Source organism: Brienomyrus brachyistius, chromosome 7 (assembly GCF_023856365.1).
Source record: "Brienomyrus brachyistius isolate T26 chromosome 7, BBRACH_0.4, whole genome shotgun sequence".
Taxonomy (NCBI): domain Eukaryota; kingdom Metazoa; phylum Chordata; class Actinopteri; order Osteoglossiformes; family Mormyridae; genus Brienomyrus; species Brienomyrus brachyistius.
Genome location: NC_064539.1, coordinates 71,019 through 94,648, shown reverse-complemented (window position 1 = coordinate 94,648; position 23,630 = coordinate 71,019). Strand labels below are relative to the sequence as shown.

Below are 23,630 nucleotides of genomic sequence, written 5' to 3'. Positions count from 1 at the left end.
TAATTTTATGCATTTGGAACTAGTGCAACGCAATGTTGGACCGTAAAACTCTCAGTAATTCCCAGGACTGTAATTCCCCTCGAAGTACACGAGCTGAAAGCCGGCTGAAGACGTGTGCGGGCCGTCGCTTAGGGGTTGCACGGTAATAACTGGTCGAATAATCCCGTATCCCGTCCCCTTCCTTCGCCGGAACCACACACGTGTGTAGCGGAGAATTTGATTTGCGGCCACTGACTGGCAGCAGCGGCAGAAGCTCGGAGCGCGTCTGTGCGCGGCTCTCCCAGCGCTGCTCCCCTTCTGCTTTTTCTCTCTCAGTATTTAATTCCGTACGACCTCGGGGTGCTTCTTCAAGCCACTTAATCACTCCATTGGTTCTCTGCTGTTTACGATGACAGCAGAGTCCTTTAATTCCTGCAGGGAATGAAAGTTCCGTTTCCGTAAATATTTATGTCTTTGATGTATGCAGTTATATTTTTTTTCCAAATTGGGGAATTCCGATTGTAGACCCAGACTTCGCAAAATGCACTGCTTTTGACAAACTGTGAAGCTTGTTTTCCAGGGATAAATATATATGTATATATAAATTCATCTAAGAAAGGTGAACAGAGGAAGTTGTTCACTGGAAGCCTTCTCAGGATGGCCACATCGTGGATTTTTCATTGTTTGGTTGCATACACGATGTTTTCAGGAGTTATTGTAGAAAATGCCGCGGGACAGATTCCGGTAAACCATGCGAATGAGGGGTCGCAAGGCACTTCAGGCAGAGCGCGGAGACGCGGACGGCAGGAGGATCTCAGAGGGTAAGGGGACCGCAATTTTATTTGTGTCTCTTGCTTGGTCTACTTGATGAAACGTCCCCACAAACATTTATTTCTTCTCATTTCTACTGCGACAAACCTATTAGATGTTTATCACCCAAATCACGTATTTGTTCAGGTAGCCTAAAAAAGTTAAAACCTACAATGGAAGAAAAATACTACCGTATATATGTTGCCATTTACTGTCATGCAACATTGCTTTCCTTTTTGAAAAAAAAAACTTTGAAGCGTGAGAAAACTATTAGCCTGAAGATAACACAGATCAAGTAGAGTCTAAAATTTGAAAAAGTAACTATCCATTACTTTTTTATTTTTAATGTAGTCATGTAGTAATGAAACAACATCCGTTCTATGTATCCATTGACTTTCTCAAACGTAAGATTAACAGGTTACGCTATATTTCGTCGGGGGATTTTTTTGCATAACAATTCACCCAGGACTGCCATTAACTGTTTAGTGATCTAAGTCCCGAGCATCAGACCTCTTCGGGTGTTTTGTTTGGCTGTATGACTGGTGTGTAACTTATTCATCTAAAATACTATAATTGGCTGCTAGAAAAATGCAGGATTAAAGGTGGAAGCCAGAGCTAACGAATACTCTTGCCAGATCACATGTGGAATGTATTCACAAACCTGTTTACAAAGACATCTAGCGTTTCCTCTGTATTACAAAAATAATGGATCATGTCCGACCGAATATGCTTCCTCACAATTAATCACATAGTTTCTCGTGTTTAGCGGGCGTCTAAGATGCTTTCAGTCGTTTGTTTTTTCGAAATTATTCAGCACCAATTTTTTACTCCGGCAAGGCTGGATTATGCGTACGAAGAAAAAATGTTTATCTGCTAGTTTTAGGGGGCTGTTAATACACCACCACGCTATCCAGTCAGGCTTTAATTAACACAGTTTCTTATATGTTTCCGATTGTGGCTTTCCTGGATCTTACTTTCTAACGTAAGTATGGTATTTGCATTTGGCCAATTTTGCATGGTTAACCCCCTATTAAAACCATTCGTTTTTAACGACCGTTTTCGAAATGAGGGCTAGTCCTTTGTGTATGAATGTCATCAAATAACAACCGTATGTTTCCCTAACTGCCGTGCAGGCCAAACGTGTGCGGATCGCGGTTTCATTCTTATTGCTGCCCGGGATGGAAAACGCTGCCAGGAGGCAACCAGTGCATCGTGCGTAAGTATACTTACAGATTCTGGCAGGAGAGCGCCGCCCTTTTGAGGAAAATGTTAGATCACCACCAGTGGGCACCAGTCCTTACTGTGGAAGAGATTCATATAAAGCGATTAAAATACATTCCCCTCGCAACTATTTACCTAGCTGGGGAAAGAATAAGATAAAAAATCCTATGCTTTTCCCTTCTAAACTCTTGATTGAAATGGTATCATATAAATCAGGATAATGAATTGCTGTTTATATGAAATAGATTCTTCATGTTGGTCGAAACAGATGAGCCCCCCCCCCCCCCCAGGCTTGTTTAATTGTACTGGGTATAAAAACACGCTTCCGCCGTTGAGGCCATGGGTCTGAGTGAAGGCAGCTGCTGGTGAGTCGGGTGACAGTCGCGGCCTAAGTGCGCAGGCGTTGTGGAGCGTCGGCTTTTGTCCTGCTCCTGTAATGATAAACTAGAACTATTGACGTACGTCTCAAACCGTTAATCACTGTGCAATTTGCATGAAGCGGGAGTCGGGGTCCATGTCAATTAATCTGCACTTTTGGCGTCCCAGTTTAAGTTGTTATGATGCCTGGCTAAGGTTGCAACCAAGTCTGGAAAAGCACTGAAAGTGGCGATATGAAATATTCCTCGGGCACCCCCGCAGCGCTGTGGAGCTCGCAGTGGAATCAGCAGAGGCTCGCTAACTCGTAAATTACCGCGCGCTCTGGATGCGCTCCAAAACGCTGCAGGTCTAGCGCGTTAAGCACGAGACACTCTCGTCTGTTTTGCCGCGTGGAGGATGGAGGTGGGTAGCAGTAAAGTTCACATCGTACAGCAGGTGACTCACACATACCCCTACTTCTCACATGTATTTCTTTTTATTTGCAGCGATTTGTCGCCACAGTTGCGGCGACGGATTTTGCTCTCGCCCCAATATGTGCACGTGCTCCAACGGGCAGATAGCGCCGACTTGTGGGGCAAAATCCGGTGGGTTACCCCCGTCTCCGTACCGTAGGCTAATAAGCGGCTGACTCAGACATGTTAAAACCGACAATGTTCGTCATCTTAACGTTAATGCCACATGACAGCCAAGCTTTAACCGAAAGTACGCAATTCTTCATTTTTATTGATTAATTTTTATTGTTAGTCAGCACAACTGCATAATATCCACTGTTGGTAATTGTTAGTAAGGTAGTAATGAGTAACTAAAACAAATGTGACAGGGTCACGGAAATAATAATTAATTATTCATTCAATTATTGGAGTAGTTTTAACTGGAGACTTTGGAATGTTTCTTTTGATAGTTAAATGATGTTAGCTGTTAGACACCTTTTTTGTTTGGGGATGGGATATGAATGGTTTTCTTTTCGATCCGATTTCAATCGAAAAATACCGACGTTAAGATAATAATGATAATTTTCATCCATCCATATTCCAAACCGCTTATCCTACTGGGTTGTGGGGTGTCCAGAGCCTATCCTGGAAGCAGTGGGCATGAGGCAGGGAACAACCCAGATGGGGGGCCAGCCCATTGCAGGGCACACACACACATGCACTCCTATGGACAATTTAGCAACTCCAATTAGCCTCAGCATGTCTTTGGACTGTGGAGGGAAACCGGAGTACCCGGAGAAAACCATGGAGAGAACATGCAAACTCCACACATGTGACCCAGGCGGAGACTAGAACCCAGGTCCCAGAGGTGTGAGGCAACTGTGCTAACCACTGCACCACCATGCCACCCCCTACTGATAGTCTAAATGTTCAAATTACTGCAGGGAGCATAACATGTGCTACTGCTTCCCTCCATAAGGGGGAGGAGAGGGGCAGGGGTCTGGACACTTGGGAAATGGAACATTAACTTATTTTTGCAGAACACAGAAGCAAATTAGTCAAGCTTCAAGAACCAAAAAAAAAAAATAATGGAGAAAAGGACTTGTCCCACACATTTGTAAAATATGACAAACATGCATGCAGTTAAGGTAATAATAAGGTAATGCAGAAGCCAATGAATATAAAACTGAATCCTTTATGAAAAAAAGAAAGTTCTTCAAGTATATGTTTTAAGTAACCTGAAGTAAGTGCATGGGCAATTCCAAATGTTTTAGGGGTCTAAGCATGCAGTGCTGGAATCCTATTGTTTTTACATTTGTTTTAGTTTTTCCAAAATTGATGAATCTGTCATCTCCACGGATATGTAAACCTTACCGTGAATGCACTTGTCACCAATTAACAAGATCAACACACCATAACACCAGTCCAACCCCAACAATTATATATATATATATATATATATATATATATATATATATATATATATATATATATATATATTTTTTTTTTTTTTTGGTCAAGCCTGGGGGGGACTAAGGGTACTGGCAGATAGACCATTCCATTTCTCTAGTGTCTGGCAGTTTCTCCCCCTGCATGGATGGAGGCAGCAGTTCATGTCCTGCTCCCTGCAGTAATTTGGATATGTAAATTACTAGGTAAAATCAATACTTTTACTTTAAGCAGTTTTGAATATGAAACCATCCAGTTACAAAGAATCAATATTTCAGTATCAATTTGTATATCCCTATTGTGGTGTCCTGATGAGTGAAATGCTTTTATCAGGGTCAGACAGATGATGGCCGGTGAAGGTGGTTTATCATGGTGTTACAGCCACTCTTTGTGTGTGAATGTGCCCCACAGGCCTGCAGTGTAAAGTCCAGTGCATGAACGGGGGAATCTGTGCTGAGGATCGCTGCCAGTGTCTGAAGGGCTACACGGGAGCCTTCTGCGCCCAGTGTGAGTCAGCCTCGCCGCTGCCTCTTCCAGTGCGTAACCTGTTTGCCCTATCTTGGCATGGAAGGGTCTGAAAGCTGACACTGGTTCACACTTCGGTTTGTGTCTCTCTGGGGGAATTTTTGACTGAGGATCTTCATAAACTCCATCCATCTATTTTCTGTGATCACTTGTCCTATTCAGGGACAGAACCCATGGGTGCAAGAGCCTATGGCTTCAAGGCAGGGAACAACTTAGGATGGGGCACCAAGCCCATCACAAGGCACAAACACACACATGCACATGCAATTTGGTTACTCCAGTTAACCTCAGCATTCTCGGCATTTCTGGACTCTGTGGGGGGGACTAGAGTACCCCAAAAAAAACCACGACAACATGGGAGAACATGCAAACTCGACAGACAAGGAACCATGGCGGGGAGTTCAACCCAGGTCCCAGGGGGGTGAGGCGACTATGCTGACCAGTGTCACACCATTCCTCCCCATTCACAACGTCCATTAATCGGAATTCCATGATGTATTTTGCTTTCCAGACATGGGAAGAGCCACTCTCTGGAAGTTGCAATCTGCTCTATTGTGGCCTGTAAGGGTAAAGAGAGCTGAGTTTGGAAATCATTTGGTCAGTGGAGGGATGGTCATCTTAGTACCTGCAGGAGACACTGGTGGTGTTGTACCTGAGCCCAGCAGGCGTTAAAGCCACATGCAGAGAAGAATTTGAGTCTTGCTTTGAAGGTGGTGGGAGTGGGGTAGGGGGAGGCTGGGCAGTTTGCTGAGGGACACAGGAAACTCAAGGCCAGGGTGCTTTGAAAGGGTGGCGACCACAGTATGGAAACATGGTGTGGTTGCCTGAGCAGCTGGAGGACGCCCCTTTCAGCTTGGTGGACCTCCAAGGCCCTCCCTGTGGCACATGGTGTCACCCAGAGCCAAAATCTCATTAAGTTTTCCGCTCTCTCGGCTTGTTTTAATTAGCTTATGGATGGTTCCTTTCATCTACACTGGGCTTGTCGTGCGGGGACTACTTCAGGAGCTGTGATGCTGATAGCAGTGAGGTGGACCTCACTGCCGGCCCTCACTGGCTGTCCTCTTTCTTTGCAGCGGTGTGCGAGACGGCCTGTCAGAATGGCGGCCGCTGCGTGGGGCCAAACCGCTGTGCCTGCGTCTACGGCTTCACGGGACCCCACTGCGAGAGAGGTAGGGCGGGAGATGCCCCCACCCGCACTCTGACCACCCGCACTCTGACCCCGTGACCTCACCACTTACTGTGTTTCTTCGGATGGGACTAAACACAGAAATAAGTTGAACTCAGGTTTAGGGTGATTTTTTTGTCCATCAAATTTGGATAAACAACTGAAATACAGTTACTTTAGGAACGTGGTGTAATGCTTGCTGTAGACAGACGGTAAGGGCTGGAAACAAAAAATGACCACACTGAGGCCTCATCTGCTAGCTGTGTGAGAAGTTAGTAGAAGCACACCCACTGTGCCCACGGTATCTGTAATTAAAAAATGTTGGAACACCCCACCCTTAATTTCGTTACGCATCCCTGCCACGAGTCTGGCTTATCATCCTTTCCTTCTTATTGCCTTGGACCGTTTCAGTTTGGCTGCAGTGTAATTGAGTTATTAAACAGATACCAGGCTGTTGAACCGCAGCACGTTCTCCACATTGTAATGCACCACAAGCTTTTGATTCTCTATGGGAGGATTGTGTTTTTAGGTATTTCTTTTCAGCAGGTTCCAATATGCTGATTTGATCTGACTTTCCGTGGGCTGCTATATATGTTTGAGAACAGGATGTAAAGTGACACAGCTTCCATTTAGTTAACAGTAACAAAAACATCATCGTATATGTAGCTGTGTTTTTTTTTTTTTTTTTTAAATAACCCGGCGCATGATATACATTAAGACATCTGCTTGACAGATGATAGTCGGTGAACCTGAGATTTCATCACAGCTTGGGAGGATGTTGAGGAAGGACAGATGTGACCTATCCTGTGTGACTGGTGACAGGCAGGTCCTGTAATGACTTCGGGAAGAGATTCTACATTCTAGACATTGTTGTCATTTTATGGATATATTTGTCCCTCCTTTCGTTTTTCAGCCAGTTCCCCCCTCTTCCACCGACGCACTGATTTCCTTCCTGCTGATCTCGTCTTGGTTCTGTCCTCAGGAGACAGGCTTTCTGGGGTTGCGCCCTTATACCCAAATGTACCCATCGCTCCCTCAGCCTGTCATCAGATCCACCTTAATCAGAGGGGGCGGAAATGCCTTTTTGGTGCTCCCTCTGAGCTGACTGAAATGCTGAGGCCACTTGATACTGGCCCAGCATCACTGGCGTCCAGCTTTGTGAATGACTTTCTCTGTCACGACGGGTGGCTGTTGGAAGATATTCCTGCGGTCTTATTTCAGGAGAGGAACATGCGTCCCCCCAACTCCGCCGGTGTCGTCTGTGTGATTTAAGAAAGAGGATGTGTTCGTTCGCAGTGGTATGGGACTGTGAGCACTGGGGCTGGGATATTTTATATAATATATTTTTATATTTTTCATTAGGGTAGCAGCAGTCCCTCTCTGGTGAGTTATTGTCAAGGAACCATGCAGAACATCATCTTTGCCGCTTCCAAGTAGCCGGAGGTCTATGCTGATTCTGGTCTGTTAAAATCAGTCTGGCCTGAGTGTAATTTAAAAGCAGTCTGGTGTTTTCTTTCGCATCTGTGAAAGTGGCCACAGTCTGTAGATTGTTCTTTCTGAATCCCTGGCCTGTTTTTTTTTTTTTTTTTATAAAACTACCCCAATCATCTAGTCCAAACCGCCCACCGTGTTCAGACAAATTCTGTAGTCCTCTGTGCTTTTTGACAATGGCGGGTGTTTATTTGCCTGGGTTAAATGTTGTACGATTGTTAATTTTTTGCAGCTTGAAGTGAAATAAGCTGATGAACAAATGAATACATTTCACATGTATCTGTTTGTGATCAGATTAATCGACTGTTTCCAGGCATCACGTACATTGGATTGGAGGGGTGAAGTTTAGTTTAACTAAGAACAGAGGCAGAACATATTGAAAAGAAACGTGTTGCCCAGTAATGTCATTCCCTGTCTAATCTCATTAGTGTTTATGTATTCAGTGTTTGTCTCAAAGCAGTACAGCACAACTGTGGTTGCACAATGCATTGAATCAGAAGATTCCCCATGTAATATATTCCTATTACAGTCGAACCTCGTTACTACGTACAAGACGGGATATCAAAAACATGTACGTTATAAGCATAGAACGTTGTAACCACTTAGTGCAAGATGGATGAAAGAACTCACGAAATATCCATGTAAATGATAAAACTTTAATAGAACAGACCCTTAAATTGACTACAAAACAAACGAACACAATATTACTTGTTAAATAATTCGACAAAGCTCATTTGGATCCTTGAAATTTTCCTTAAATTACTCACGATTACTTAGTGCTGGCCGGCGATAAACGGCAACGAAAATACACAACGGCTGGTCAAAATGGATTTTTAAAATAAACATTCGCATCCAAATTGGCATTTGGCCTGAAAATATTAATGAAATATTGGTCAAATTAAATCATAAAATCCTTTACTTCCATTATTATTCTGAATTCACAAATACCGGCATGACCGGTATTTCTCAAGGTTTAATAAACAAAGAATACGCACACAACACTTAACAAGCCATTACTACGCAGTCCAGTAACGATCGGCCAAGGCAACTCATTTAACGCCAAGCAACGCAATAGACAAATGTGCATTGTCGGGCGAAGATCAGGTAGATACAGGTAGATGTAGCGACACAAGTTGTGGTGGGCGGGGAGAGCGCTGTACGTTGTAACGATGGTTAGTTTTCGTATTTTCTCTAGATATTTGGATGTTGTATCGAAGTTTACGCTGTAAGGGTGTATGCTGTAAACAATGGCTGCTATTGGAATAATACATAGGCTAAAAACGGGAATTAGAAACCTGTACGTTGAAAAGGTGAAAACGTTGTATCCGGGGTACGTAGTAACGAGGTTCGACTGTATTAATTATTATTCCTGTTTATTAATTCCATATCTCACTTCCTCAAGAATCAGTCTGTCTTTACAGAAACCCGGTGACACCAAATGTGCATGAATCGGTTCCTAATAATCAGCTCAGGCTCCATTCATCCGTCTATCCATTCATCCATCCATCTTTCAGCCTCTTATTCAGTATAGTGTTACAGGGAGGTTGATAACACAGAACGTAAGAACTCAGTGGTGTGATGCATTTCTCATTAATTACACATGTACCCTAGTGTCCTCCCCCAAGCAGGCCTGGATGTGTTTGGATTTATGGGATGCTGACGTACATTCACATTCTCCACAGTGTAGGTCGGATGAAAGATCCTTAGCTATGGAAAGCGATACCCATGGACGAATCCTGGGCTTTGATCCCTGTGGAACACTTGAGGGTCATTGTTGTACAATGGAGGTGTAGTGTGGTTAAGTCGTTTCTGCTACCTGCCAATAATACCCTCCATTCATAAAACACACTTCTGCCACAATGTCGGGAGATTAGCTGTTAGGGTTTGCGATTGGTGATAGGATCAGACACCATGCGGATAAGCATATGCACTCTCTGGAGTACCAGCAAGGACAAACTAAACCAAACCATGTGACACAGGCAGATCAGAACCAGATCCAAACTCAAAACCAGGCTGGTATCCAACTGGTTCCTCTTTTTAGGACAGCTAAAAATCCGGATATTTCATAAACGCAGAAGGGTCAGTTTGCCAAGACTGAATAGTCAGGCATTGCACTCTACACTCTATTTCTGGGTGCTCAAGTTACCTGTGGAGCCACTAGGGATAGGTGTAACAAATAAGTACATGTAGATAGACTCTTCATCCCTTCCTCCTCTTCTCCAAAACTCCATTTGTGACACTAATGTTTCTAGTGTAAAACATCCCCATTATTTTGGAGCAGACCAGCAACAAAAGGCTGTCAGGGCAAATGGGTTGGGATGAGGAGGTTGTGATTCAAAACTGGTTACCAACACAGGGAAAATCATAACAAAATAGGCAGTGAAGATTTTTTTAAAAAAAGATGAGTTACTGGGAAGAATTTAATGACTTTTATGACTAGCCAGTCTGGCACTGTGATTTTCTTTATGAATTCAAATTCTTCATAAAGTAATCAGTAACCACATGACTGCTTATTTTGTCAGATTATGAATTAGTATCACTTTACTGAAAGTATTAAGTCAGTCATATGTTTGAGCAGGTGGCTGGCATGCATAATGTAATGTACCTGTAATACATTAGGCACTTATATCCAAGGAAATTTACAGTTTAGTAAGCAGGGACAACCTATCCTTGCAGCATTTAGGGTTAAAGGCCTTGTTCAAGAGCTCAAATAATGAAATCAGTCTGCTGACCAAAGGGTACGAACCAGTGGCCTTCTAAGTGTAAACACGGTGTTTGAACCCATAGAGTGCCGTACCATAAAATGCACATGCAGAATATGCTCTGAAAGTTTAGCTGGAGGTCTTGTTGGATTAGGAACATGTAGAGACCCAACATACTATTTATTTGCTACCATTATTTGCTAGTATTTTTCCATCTGATATTTAGCCAAGTGGTCCTTGGTTCCTGAGATGCTCCTGTAGGTGGCTTTGGACATACCTCTGCCGGCAGAAACCGTGAGTGTAATTCAAAGTAATGAGAAGCACATGTGCCGTTTAGCTGGAATGGACCACGGAGGGACTTGGGCCGCAGTAGGAAACGGAGGCTTGGACTAGCCATTCCAATAGACTCCAGCAAACTTAGGACCAAGACTTGGGACGTAAAGAATTACATTGCTGTAACACTCATCGAATTCTCAGGGATACGTTGTGTATCAGCTTGGAAAAAGTGAGTAACGCTGAAGACGGCAGCGTGCCAGAGGTGAACTGGGGCATGAAACCCATTGGAGGAAGACTATTAAGAACTTGTGCTTTTGATTAAGCTGTACATAATACAGATGACGCAAAACTGGTAGCTTCTTTGTCGCTAATGCTGTAGCTGGATTTAGTTAAATAATGGATGTGTTTACTGTTGTTTTCTTGTCTTACTGGATGGAGATACATGGAAAACTAGTAAAACCCTCTATGTAGCTATTAGGAAAATGTTTTTGTTTACAGTTAAACCATCTTACTGGAAAGCTAGTATAGGGTCATACCATATAACTCATTTCAAGGGCGAGAAATCAGATATTATTATATGCTGACTGATCTCTTAGGACAAGCTGAATTGCTTGCATATGTCTGGCGTGTGTTAAGCTGGCAATGGCTTGAAACGTGAAAATGAGTAAATGGTGGTGTTTTCACATATTTGCAGAATATATATACAATTTTTCATACATGAAATACTATGGCTTGTCTCAGTATTGTAAGTAAACCAAGCCATTCCTTGATTCTTCCCATCAATAAAACGTTCAAAGCTCATTGAAGAATATCCTATAATATCGACTTGGATTATGAACCTTTTAAACCTTTTCAATGGGAGTATGAGAGCTGGTCAACAGGTTTCAAGAGCCTCTTGAAACGTGATTAATTCCCTCTCCTTGCCAAGGGCTGGTAAGTGAACCACAGTAAAAGCTTATTCCAGTCGGTTTAATCATTGCCTTAAAAATGCCTCCAAGATCAATTATCAGTAATATTGTGGGTAATGAGCAACTGCTGGACAATGTGGGTGTAGTTTGAGGGAAGCGGAATGTGAACCTGGACACCATGCGCGTCCGGGCCGTTATGGGATGCATCCGTGAGGAGGCTGCACTGAGAATGCGCAGATATGTGGCACAGTTTACGAACAAACAAAAAGACCATTGTGCTTGCAGCATTGACCGGATGCCTGTGCAGAGACCCAGCCGGGCCTGCAGACAGCCGCTAAGGTTTAGCTTTTGTTCTGGACTTTGCATTGATTTCATTGAACAGTGATGAATCAGACGGTTGATTAAGTTGCTGGTTTAAAAGTAGCTAAGTAACTTGCGTAGATGTAGACTCGTGTGTGTCATGTCATCCAATGGAAGTTACTTTCACAAATATCACCATCACACCTAAAATGTGGGGATTAAAGCTTATTAAAGCCAGCGTGGGAGTAAAGTTTTTGGAATCCATTTTACTGCTTTTTTTTGGAAATTGTTCAATGTCCCAAAGAAAGTTTATTTAACAAACCGCATCTTTGAAACAATCTTGCTGCATGTATTAATATCAGTTTCTCCTTATGTCCAAACAGCAATTAAAGCGTCAGTCAAAAGGACTGTTCAGCTTAAGACTCATGAATGTTGCCTTACAGCCTGATATAGGTGAACCTGGCCATTTTGACAGTTTTGATTTCATAAATCCCTGTGGAAATCTGTCTGATGCTTGTGCTATTGTTTACGGAGCTAATTAAATGCGTAACTTTTATGTTGATGTTTACAGTAGGACGCATAAGCAGTTATGTTAACCCACGATTGACAAGTTGTTCCAGCACCCTTCTGTGAATTATCATGGAGACAATGCAGATGATCTTTAGACCCTGGGCCCTCAACTTTGACAAAGGGCCTTCTAGCCAGAATGCCCGTCCTTCCTGTTTCCTGTTTTATACGATTTATAAGATATCCCTGTTTGTAAGGTGAACCTTAAGGATTAGCCAGTGCTGCCTTCTGGCCACTCATTACAGGTACAACCCTTAATGGTGCAGTAATTTGGTACAGAGGAGCATAAATCCTACAGGCAAATTAGAACTAACCTTGGCAAAAAAGTCAGAAGTCATTGACTGACCACAGCTTGTCTCTCCAGGAATGGAAACCTTAGCCTGAGAAGATGAAAATTTCATTAGTATTATATTGGTTTCTCCATATGAAAAGCACACAGATTAAATTAAAATGATAATCTAGTTTATAAAAATCTGTTGACACGGCAGTGAACTCTTCTTATGGTGGCCTGTTAGGATTGAGGTGCATGACTTTATCGCACCAATAGAACGCCAGTCCTCTGTACCATCATTTCATGTGGTTGGCAGATACAATACATTCCTTTATAAATTTCCATTCACAGACACGTGGTTCAAAATTTGATGGACTGGAAGATTATTCAAAGTCATTGTGGATCAATTATAGCGTATGACGTTATCCAATTGGTGCAGGTCATCATCAGAAAAGACCATTTGTTGCTTGCTGCTTCCCACTGGCATAGAACTCACTGACAAACCGTTTTAGCTTAACAGTGAGCTGGTAATTTTCTCAGCGTTTTAGGAATAGTATGAGTCTGAACTTTGATCATGATGATTTACATTTTTCATTATAAAAATTTGGTAACCTGGCCACATGGTAGTTCTAAGGATTTAAGCACTGATGTTTTAGATTGCATACCATATTTTGTGATGAAGATTGTTTATCTTCTAAATTGCTAATTGGTTTGAAATCAAAGACACATTTGAAGCTTTCCCAGACTTACCAGCAGTGCATTGCGTGCATCCATGCTTTCCTGTTAGTCTCTTTGCACGAGAGACCGTGGGTTTCATGAAAAGGGTAGAAACCTGCTTTTCAGCCCCATTGTTACTGACACGCCATTATTCTTTGCCTGTCTCTGTGTATGGGTACATGTGTGTTGGAGCCTGGTGGCTTTACACGAATTTCTCTTTTTGGGGTAGACAGTGGTGGATGTCAGGTTTCCAGACCCTCTTCTAAAGCTCCTCGATGTCGCTCATCATCACTTTGACCACACTGTAGGCAAGAAAGAAATATGATTAAGGCTCAATTACTGCATGACGATGACCTTCTGTTACTTTACCAGAAAGATCTTTTCTGTGCACTAGGGTATAGGAGAGAAACTGGGCTGGTTTGTCTGCTATTTACATGATTCACTCGTGATTGGCTGTTTGGAGGAGCGAGCTGTTTGTGTTAATGACCTGATGTACCTAATGCACTGGCCACTGAGTATATATATGCGCATTCATCTTCAATACCACGTACACTGCATTTGTGTGGGAGGAAACCTGCATGAACAATGGAAGGAGTGCAAACTCCATGCCCACAGATACAGGAGCTGAACCCACTCCCTTGGAGGTGTGAGGCTGCAGCACTAAGCAATAATCTGTCATGCCTTCCCATATATGATTTTGGACCAGTTAGCTGTCACGATCACCAGGGAACGGAACGGTGATCATGCGGGCAGGAAGGCAAGGAACAAGCAAGAAGGCGAATATCAGGGAAAACTAGGGGTTTATTGCGGGGCTAGGGCAGGAAAGGACACCTACGCACAGCAACATCAATGACAGACGCAGAACTAAGGTAAGACACGGACTGAAATAGACAAGACTGATCAAAATAATCGGACACAGCTGAGGACGATCAGGGAAGCACACGTGGGTAATCAGGGGGCGTGGCACACACGAGGAGCGTACGAGCTGGGCATGACAGAACCCCCCCCCCCCCCCCCCAAAGGCGCGCTTCTCCGGGGTGACGGACGGGACGAGGGAAACGGGACCTGGAACAGAAGAACAAAACTGTTAACGGGGCACAGGAAACAGGACCGAGATACGAAACATGGCCAACGACAGGACGTAGGACAGGATCTGACTAAGGACTGGGAAGCCGGATAGACAGACCAGAAAGGGTGAAACAGAGGGAACAGGCGGGACAAAAGGACCAGGAGTGCTAGGAGGGAAGGGGACGAGGGAGCTGGAGGGGACCCTGGTGAGGGCAAGGAGAGGGGGGGAGCCGCAGTAGGCGGCGACGTCCTCCGACACACAGGAGTGGGAGGACCCGCAGGCGACAGAGGAGCCGGCCACCGGAGTGGGGAGCGAGGCAAGGTGACGAGGCCGCGGAGGGGGACCCTCAGGCGACAGCTGACCCGGAGGGCCAGGACCCGCAGACGCCGACCAAGCCCCAGCGCAGGCGAGGGAGGGCGAGCCAGGGGGCAGGGTGGGTGGGACCCCAGCCCTGCGTCTATGTCCTCTCCCCTTCCGGGACACAGACATTACGACCCTTGGTCGGGGTCGGGCTCGCCGGGACGAGGGCAGAGGAGTCGTCAGAAGGTTCCCCGAGGGGTCCCATTCAAGTTCCTCCACCTCCGAGGAAGGCGGAGGCGGCCGCTCAGGATGCGCAGGCGGCTGCTTGGAAGCTGGAGCTGCAGGCAGAGGCGGCTGCTCGGGCGGCGGATCCGCTGGCAGGGGCAGCTGCTTGGGCGCTGGAGCCGCAGGCAGAGGCGGCTGCACGAGCACGGGAGCCGAAGCTTTCCGGAGCTGGATTAGCCTCTTCAGGTCCTCTGCCAGTCTCTCGAGGTTACCTCGATGAGAGGTGGGAGAGAACGCGTCGAAATCCCTCCCCAGCCGCACTGTGAGCTGTTCCGTCTCCGGGCTACACGGAGCGGCTGAATCCTCACAGTACAGTCCCTGGAGGGCGAAGAACTGATTGGTGAGGGACACCGTCGCTTCAGGCAGAGGCGAGGGGAGTGCCTCTGGGTTGGCTGCCGCAGGTGGCGGGACTGGCAAGTCCTGTGCGGATGAGACGGCCGCGGCCCTTTTAGGGTTGCGGGGCACACGGGGAATGGCGTCTCGCACCGCTCGAATCCCTCCCCAATTGGCCAGCCGCTTGGGCCGGAACAAATACTGCTTGAGGGGCAGCAGTTGCTCCGCGGGGATAGGCCTCGGGTCCGGGAACAGGAAGGGGTCCTCTTCCTCGTCCTCACTCGGGAGCCAAAGCCGGGAGAGCGAGCAAGCTCCCAGGCGGATCATAGATTCCTCCAGGATCCTCTTTCTCTGCTGCTTCTTCTTCCTTTTGGGGTCCGTCATTCTGTCACGATCACCAGGGAACGGAACGGTGATCATGCGGGCAGGAAGGCAAGGAACAAGCAAGAAGGCGAATATCAGGGCAAACTAGGGGTTTATTGCGGGGCTAGGGCAGGACAGGACACCTACGCACAGCACCATCAATGACAGACACGGAACTAAGGTAAGACACGGACTGAAATAGACAAGACTGATCAAAATAATCGGACACAGCTGAGGATGATCAGGGAAGCACACGTGGGTAATCAGGGGGCGTGGCACACACGAGGAGCGTACGAGCCGGGCATGACATTAGCATTGTGACATTGTAACATTGTAACATTATTTACTATCTACAATGAAGTATTTGTTTAGACTGTTTTTTTGGTGTGACAGATGCCTCCCATCCCACACTAAGCCATGAAACATGGGCCATGAAACCCATTTGAGCGTCATGTTAACATAAATGTTTAGAAGATTCTTTCACATGACATCCAACAGTGAAACAATTTGAAGTTAAGCAGGGACCATTAAGCTTTTCTGCGTTAGTTTGCATCAGATAGACAATGTAAATAAAGACTGGCAGCACATTGTGGAAAGTACTATTACTAATTTAATCTTCTGTAAAGAAATGTGAAAATCGAAGTAACACAGTTTGGAGAAATAGTCGTCTACCTGCCTGTGTAAGGTCTCTTGTGACTGTTTAAATTTTTTTTAATCCCTTGTTTATACTGTTTACATTTCAGTCGGACCAAACTAAACTGTTTATCATGCAGAAAACCAACATCTGACATAATCCCTAAAACAATACTTAATCCTCTGCTTTACTTAGCTGTTATATCGGCAAGAGCTACAAGTCGGCATGCCAGCATTTGTAATATTAGGTTACTATGTTTACTGAAATAAATATTAAACCGTGTGCAATCTTGCGACGGGAGCCCCAAGGTCAATGGAAGCTTTTGTTTGGACTGAACCTCGTGTCCATTTGTGACTTTAACCCATAAGGGCTACATAGATAATAATTTTCGAGTTTATTCATGAAGCATTAAATTGCTTTATTTACGTAATGCATGATAAGTTATTTATGCATGCAGATCAACATATATTTTAGTGAATAATAATATAATGTACCCTACGTAAGGGGTGGCATGGTGGTGCAGTGGTTAGCACTGTTGCCTCACACCTCTGGGACCCGGGTTCGAGTCTCCGCCTGGGTCACATGTGTGTGGAGTTTGCATGTTCTCCCCATGTTGTTGTGGGGTTTCCTCCAGGTACTCCGGTTTCCCCCCACAGTCCAAAAACATGCTGAGGCTAATTGGAGTCGCTAAATTGCCCATAGGTGTGCATGTGTGAGTGAATGGTGTGTGAGTGTGCCCTGCGATGGGCTGGCCCCCCGTCCTGGGTTGTTCCCTGCCTCGTGCCCATTGCTTCCGGGATAGGCTCCGGACCCCCCGCGACCCAATAGGATCAGTGGTTTGGAAAATGGATGGATGGATGGATGGATGGATGGATGGATGTACCCTACATATTATAAATAACATTTACGTTCATGTGGAATACAGTGGTAATTTTTTTTGTTTAGACAAAACTAAAATAATTTTTTTAATAAATAGTCCTTCTACTGCTGTTGTATCGCCGATATTTTAGAACTGGAGTGTGAGAGTCCAAAGGATTGTGTAATTAAATTAAACAATAAACTAAATTTGCTTTGCAAAAATGTCCCATAAAACGTACCATCAAAGGAAAATCCAGCCAGAGAATTAAGTCCCTTATTTTAAGTCCTTTCATTTTGCCATGACATAATTATGAAAAGTGTTTTAGGCGGAGATCAGTTGCTTTGTTTGATGTGAATATGAATTTCTTGTTCATTTCCCATATTACATATTCAATATGGCATACAATGGTGTTAAATCAACATATCCTGCTAGGTATCTTTACTTTGTGTATTGTAGGTTTGTTTTTTATCAAAGTAGGTTTTTAAAATACTTAGACAACATTAATAATGGTGATTTCGATTGTGCTTAAAAATAGACTTATTCTCAGGTGTTGGAACTGGTACTTTTAAATATTGTTTAGTCTACTTAATCTTGTTTTCCTGATGTAAATAAATGTTATCCTTACAGCCATCGTCCATATTCAGCCTGTCCAGTGCTGGGTTACATAGACCCTGGAGTCTGTCCCCGACACAGGGCAGGGGACACCCTGGGGTGGGATGCCCACTGATCACAGGGCACACGGTCACATATGATCACACACTAAGGGCCAATCGGAGACCCTGAGCCGTGTAAACCACATTGTGTGAGGACATGCGTGTCCCCACCGAATATGGGAGGGAAAACATGGAAGCCATGCAAGCTCCTCACACACAGGGCCAGGAGTGGGGAAGCAAGCTTTATATAGAAATACATTTTAAGAGTGATCATTTCTGTTGGTTAGGGACGAACACGTGGCCCTCTAACGTGACGTTTCTGTCTCCCAGACTACAGGACGGGGCCCTGCTTCTTGCAGGTCACCAACCAGATGTGCCAGGGCCAGGTGAGCGGCATCATGTGCACCAAGTCGCTGTGCTGTGCCACCGTGGGCCGAGCCTGGGGCCACCCCTGCGAGATGTGCCCCGCCCAGCCGCAGCCCTGCCGCCGCGGCCTTGTGGCCAGCGCCCGCACTGGAGCCTGCCAGGGTGAGCCCCACCCTCACTAATTCCATTGGTAGAGATATAGCAATGAGATTGTAGTGAATAAATAATCACTATATGCAATGAGGATAACAATGTAAATAAACCTACTAAAAGATATATTAATGAAGCGGAATTTGAAAAATGTGCTGTGCAGTGCAGTATAGTGTGGGGTCAGATGCAGGTCACCAGTTGGACAGGGGAAAGAAAGTGGCTCAGAAGTTCTCATCCACAATGCACCTGGGCTAGGGTGTATGACGTTGTTAGACCTGAAACACCCTATGAACCCAGGCAATGTCAGGATATACCTTTCACCTTCATAATGCATTATAATTTTCAGTGCATTATAGATCTTCATAGAGCTTCATAGAATATTTATAATGCTTAATAAACATGGCTATAATGTGTTATGCCTTTTTATAAATAGTTATAGCTGTGTTTGTAATACTCTATGAATGCATTATAATGCATTATGAAGATATCTACAATGCATTATACAAGAGTGCTTTAAGTAAAGTGTTACTGGGATTTTTTTCCCAGTGCTTTTGAGATGGGCATCACTGGGGTTGCTTAGCACATAATACAGACATAATAAGGCCAGGTTTAAGTCATGATCCATGTCCAGGAGCATTTTTTAAATTGAAAGATTTTATTGCCAGTCTTGTGATGGCCGTAGCAGATGTGCAGTGGGGGGGAAATGCAAAGGTAAGCAAGGCCGTTAAAAAGGTCACGTCACATGGTCCCTCAGGGTTGTCTTTGTCTCAGACCGCATTTGTTTATGGACTGCAGGTTTAAATGCAGGCGAAGGAAGGAGCCAGCTGTGGTGATCGGATGTGCCGTTTCCAGCAGCTGTGTGTGTGTGTGTGTGTGTGTGTGTGTGTGTGTGTGTGTGTGTGTGTGTGTGTGTGCGCATGTCGCTGTTTTATTTAACAAACTGCAGTCCACTGTTGCTGACAATGGAGCGTGTCACTAGAGCAGTACATTCATATGTATCTATCAGGTAGGGTTTGCAGAATTCAAAAGTTGTACAGTTGTCATTTGTAGAACTGCAATTAAATAATTGTTTATGTGTCTCCCAGACTCAAACAACATATCACAATAAAGAACAATAAAAAGCAAATAACGTAGGTTGACATATATCCAGCTCCAGGAAATGATTTTAACTGTGTTGTTTGGGCCTGGTTTTTAATGACCCCCCAAAGGACAGTAAATATTATAAAGTGACACCTGTTGACAGCAGAGTTAATTGCACCAAAGCTGCAGGATGCATTTTGTTGAGAGTGAAATACCGAGTGTTAGAGACTGACAGGAAATAATGCAGCGCTGTCCGGTGTCACGATCGTGGTAAGCGAGCGCGGCAATCGTGCGGGTAAGGAGCAGGCAGGCAAGCGGGATACGGGAAAAACGGGGTTTTATTCAAGATATCCGGGGCAGGGAACACTGGACGGCAACAGACATCAGGAAACATCAATGACGGACAAAGGACTCGGGTAAGACACGGACTGAAATACACAGGACTGAGCAAATAAACTAGATACAGCTGGGTACAATCGGGAGAAAACACGTGGGTAATCAGGGGGCGTGGCACACAGGAGGAGCGGACGAGCCGGGCATGACAGAACCCCCCCCCAAAGGCGCGCTTCTCCGGGCGCGCCAAGGAAGGGGGCGACGGACGGGACAAGGCAAAACAGGACCTGAAAAACAAGAACAGAATCAACGCAGGACAGGGAACAGGACCGAAGCACAAAACACAGCGAGGGACAAGACAAAGGACAAAACCTGACAGAGGGTCGGGAAAGCAGACAGGCAGACGAGAAAGGGCGAAACAGAGGGCACAGGCGGGACACAAGGGCCAGGAGTGAACTGAGGGAACACAGAAGGACGAGGAGCAGAGACGGGAGGAACAAAGCAAGGGGGAGCAGAGACAGGCGGGACAAAGATGGAAGGAGGACAGGGGAACGAAGGGACGAAGGCAGGAGCGAAGGGAGACAAGGAGGGGGACGAGAGGGGAGCCCGAGGGAGACCCAGCGGGCGACGGGCGGCAGCCGGAGGGGCTGCAGGCGGCCGGGAGGCCGAAGCCGGAGGGGACCCCGGAGGGGCCGAGGAAACAGGGCGAGGGACCCGCGGAGGGGCCAGGGAGGGAGCAGGAGGGAGCACCAGGGAAGGGGACGAGGGAGCTGGAAGGGGCCAGGGCGAAGGCAAGGCGAGGGGGGGAGCCGCAGCAGGCGGCGACGTCCTCTGACGGGCCGCAGGTAGGGGCCCCGCAGGCGACCGAGGAGCCGCCGTCGGGGAACCCCCAGGCGACCGACCAGGCACCGGAGGGGGGAGCGAGGCAGGGCGACGAGGCACCGGAGAGGGACCCGCAGGCGACAGCCGACCCGGAGGGCCAGGACCCGCAGGCGCCAACCGAGCCCCAGCGCAGGCGAGGCAGGGCGAACCAGGGGGCAGGGCGGGCGGGACCCCAGCCCTGCGTCTGTGTCCCCTCCCTTTACGGGACACAGACATGACCCCAGGTCGGGGTCGAGTTCGCCGGGGCGAGGGAGAAACCGTCACCGGGGGAGAAGGGACAGGAGCGCGGTCAGGACTTGGAGCGCGGTCAGGACTTGGAGCGCGGTCAGGACTTGGAGCGCGGTCAGGAACAGGAGGTGGCTGCAGTGGGGGCGCCGGCCCGGGAGCTGCAGGTGGCTGCAGTGGGGGCGCCGGCCCGGGAGCTGCAGACGGCGGCCGTGGGGGCGCCGGCCCGGGAGCTGCAGACGGCGGCCGTGGGGGCGCCGGCCCGGGAGCTGCAGGTTGCTGCAGTGGGGGCGCCGGCCCGGGAGCTGCAGGTGGCTGCAGAGGGGGCGCCGGCCCGGGAGCTGCAGGTGGCTGCAGAGGGGGCGCCGGCCCGGGAGCTGCAGGTGGCTGCAGAGGGGGGCGCCGGCCCGGGAGCTGCAGCAGGCTGCGCAGGCGGCGGCAGCGGCGAAGGCGGCTGCGCAGGCGGCGGCAGCGGCGAAGGCGGCTGCACGGGAGCGGGGTCCGCCGGCAATGGCGGCTGCACGGGAGCGGGGTCCGCCGGCAATGGCGGCTGCACGGGAGCGGGGTCCGCCGGCAATGGCGGCTGCACGGGAGCGGGGTCCGCCGGCAATGGCGGCTGTTCCAGCGCGGGGACCGACGCGCTCTGGAGCAGGAGCAGCTGTCGGAGGTCCTCCGCCAAGCCCTCGAGTACTTCCGGACCAGAGGCGGGCGTAAACGCGTCAAAGCCTCGCCTCAAACGCGCAACGAGAGCCTCAATCCTCCGGTCTCCTGGGGCTGTCGGCCGTTCCATTACCCTTATAAATAAACCCTGGAGGGTAAAAAACTGGTTCGCCAGGGCAGCCTTCCTCCCTGGGAGAGGCGTGGTGTACGCCTCCGGGGTGGCTGCCACTGGACATGGGGCAGGATCGTCCGGTTCAGGCATGATGGAGGTGGCCCTAGCCGGCATGCGGGGCACACGCGAGATGGCGTCTCTACCCTTCCGGATTCCCCCCCAATTGTCCAGGCGTTCCGGCCGATAATAGTACTGCTCTAGGGGTGGTAGGAGGACTGGTCTTCTCCGGGCGTAGTCCACGAGAAGGAGGGGTGCCTCCTCTTCGTCCTCAGACGGGAGCCATAGCCTGGCTAGCGTGCAGGCTCCAAGCTGGATCTCCGGCTCTTTCCGAAGCCTTCTTGCCCGCTTGCTTTTCTTGCGGTCCGTCATTCTGTCACGATCGTGGTAAGCGAGCGCGGCGATCGTGCGGGTAAGGAGCAGGCAGGCAAGCGGGATACGGGAAAAACGGGGTTTTATTCAAGATATCCGGGGCAGGGAACACTGGACGGCAACAGACATCAGGAAACATCAATGACGGACAAAGGACTCGGGTAAGACACGGACTGAAATACACAGGACTGAGCAAATAAACTAGATACAGCTGGGTACAATCGGGAGAAAACACGTGGGTAATCAGGGGGCGTGGCACACAGGAGGAGCGGACGAGCCGGGCATGACATCCGGCCTCTGTGAGTGTTCTTAGGCTGGTATTCGGTCCTGGTGTGAGGACCAGTCTTTATATTTTATTGAGTTCCCAGTGATAAGCGATGAATTAAGGCCTGTTCTTTGCTGTCCATCAGTATGCCTGTTATCATGGATCTCGTTTGATAATTGGAAAAATATGAACTCTACCCCCCAACCATAAACCCAGAAAGCATGGTCCTCTGAAAACTGGAATCATACAACCCTGTTGGCCGTTACCCCAATGCCCACCCCCTTGCCCACACCCTTATGAGCAACACTGGGAAGCTACTTTGCTTTAATTGACAGCACAATCACCAAACTGACAAATCGCTTTTTAAATCATAAAATCACTTAGACTCAAATTTCCCATCTCAGAACATACAGAAAGAATGAGAGACTGTTTATCCCGCATTTCTTTGAAATGGTGTCAACATATTGGTGCAAATTTTTTATTGTACACATTGCACATGTTAACTGCACATACAGAGCTCCCCTATAAGCGTGCCACCATCTTGTACAGCCCTGATGTTTTTCAGTTAGCCGCTGGTGATGATGGTTCATGACCTTTCAGTGGCACAGCGCTTTAAGAGCGATCTTCCTTGGACTTCCATGTGCCTGCTGTACCATCTCCCTCTCCCTAATATTCCTCGTATCTCGCCCGGAGACAGGATTCCATCCTTTCGGTATGAGCTCACCTTTCTGGCTCTCGGGGGGAATGAAGCACCCCTTTGTTGCCTCCGCACAGTTGGCACTCGCTCCTGCTCCACTCCCTCCCGACACCCCCTTCATCTTCCTCCCGTTCCCCACCTTCAGGGACGAGCTGACACCTCCCCGCCAAGTCTGCGCTTTCCTCGCCCCGTCGCGACCGGCACGTTCTTAGACGTGGTCCAGTTTCAGTTGTTTTTAGGGGGGGTGGGCCGCGGCAGATGTTACATCGACATAAATGCCTACTCTGTTTCGCCGGATGCTGCGGTCCATGTCCTCTTCGGGCCCGAGCTGATGGGATTTTTAGTTTATGTGTTCCCCAGAGAGGGTCGATTGGGTAACAGGGAAGTCGACCTCACCATAGGGGAGGCGTCTGGTGTTATCGGGGCCACCCCTCAGGGGTTTACCCTTTGGCAAGAGGAAACCAAAAAATGTGCAGGCAACTCTGAAAAACATCCTGAATTAAGCTGATGGTTTTAAAGTAATGTCATTGTCTCCATCACCTGCTTAGTAATCCTTTCTTATTTGTGAAAGTTGATGTTCATGTACCCATAAGGAATGTGATTTTTCTCCTCTCATCTTTACTCTCCTCTTTGGGCACCCATGGCGGGCTGAACGTGAAGGATGGGGTCTGAGTACAGAGTCAGTTGTCCATGCAGCACTCCTAGAGCATTTTTTTTGGGGGGGGGGTGGTTATGGAATTTGTTC

General features: G+C 47.3%; 1 protein-coding gene across 3 annotated transcripts in view; it reads left to right on the top strand.

Annotated features, from left to right (window-relative positions):
- Positions 1-232: 232 nt before the first annotated feature.
- Positions 233-23,630, top strand: part of LOC125745653 (fibrillin-2) — an 84,147-nt gene continuing 60,749 nt past the window's right edge. Inside the window, exons 1-6 of one of the 3 annotated variants that reach the window (XM_049018687.1) lie at positions 233-800; positions 1,923-2,005; positions 2,874-2,972; positions 4,680-4,775; positions 5,867-5,962; positions 18,017-18,214. In XM_049018687.1, coding sequence (XP_048874644.1) covers positions 637-800; positions 1,923-2,005; positions 2,874-2,972; positions 4,680-4,775; positions 5,867-5,962; positions 18,017-18,214 — 736 coding nt within the window. In that variant the 5' untranslated portion in view covers positions 233-636. Of the gene's footprint in view, positions 801-1,634; positions 1,772-1,922; positions 2,006-2,873; positions 2,973-4,679; positions 4,776-5,866; positions 5,963-15,542; positions 15,722-18,016; positions 18,215-23,630 lie in introns of those variants that run through there. The other 2 variants (XM_049018688.1, XM_049018689.1) reach the window with 2 other exon arrangements.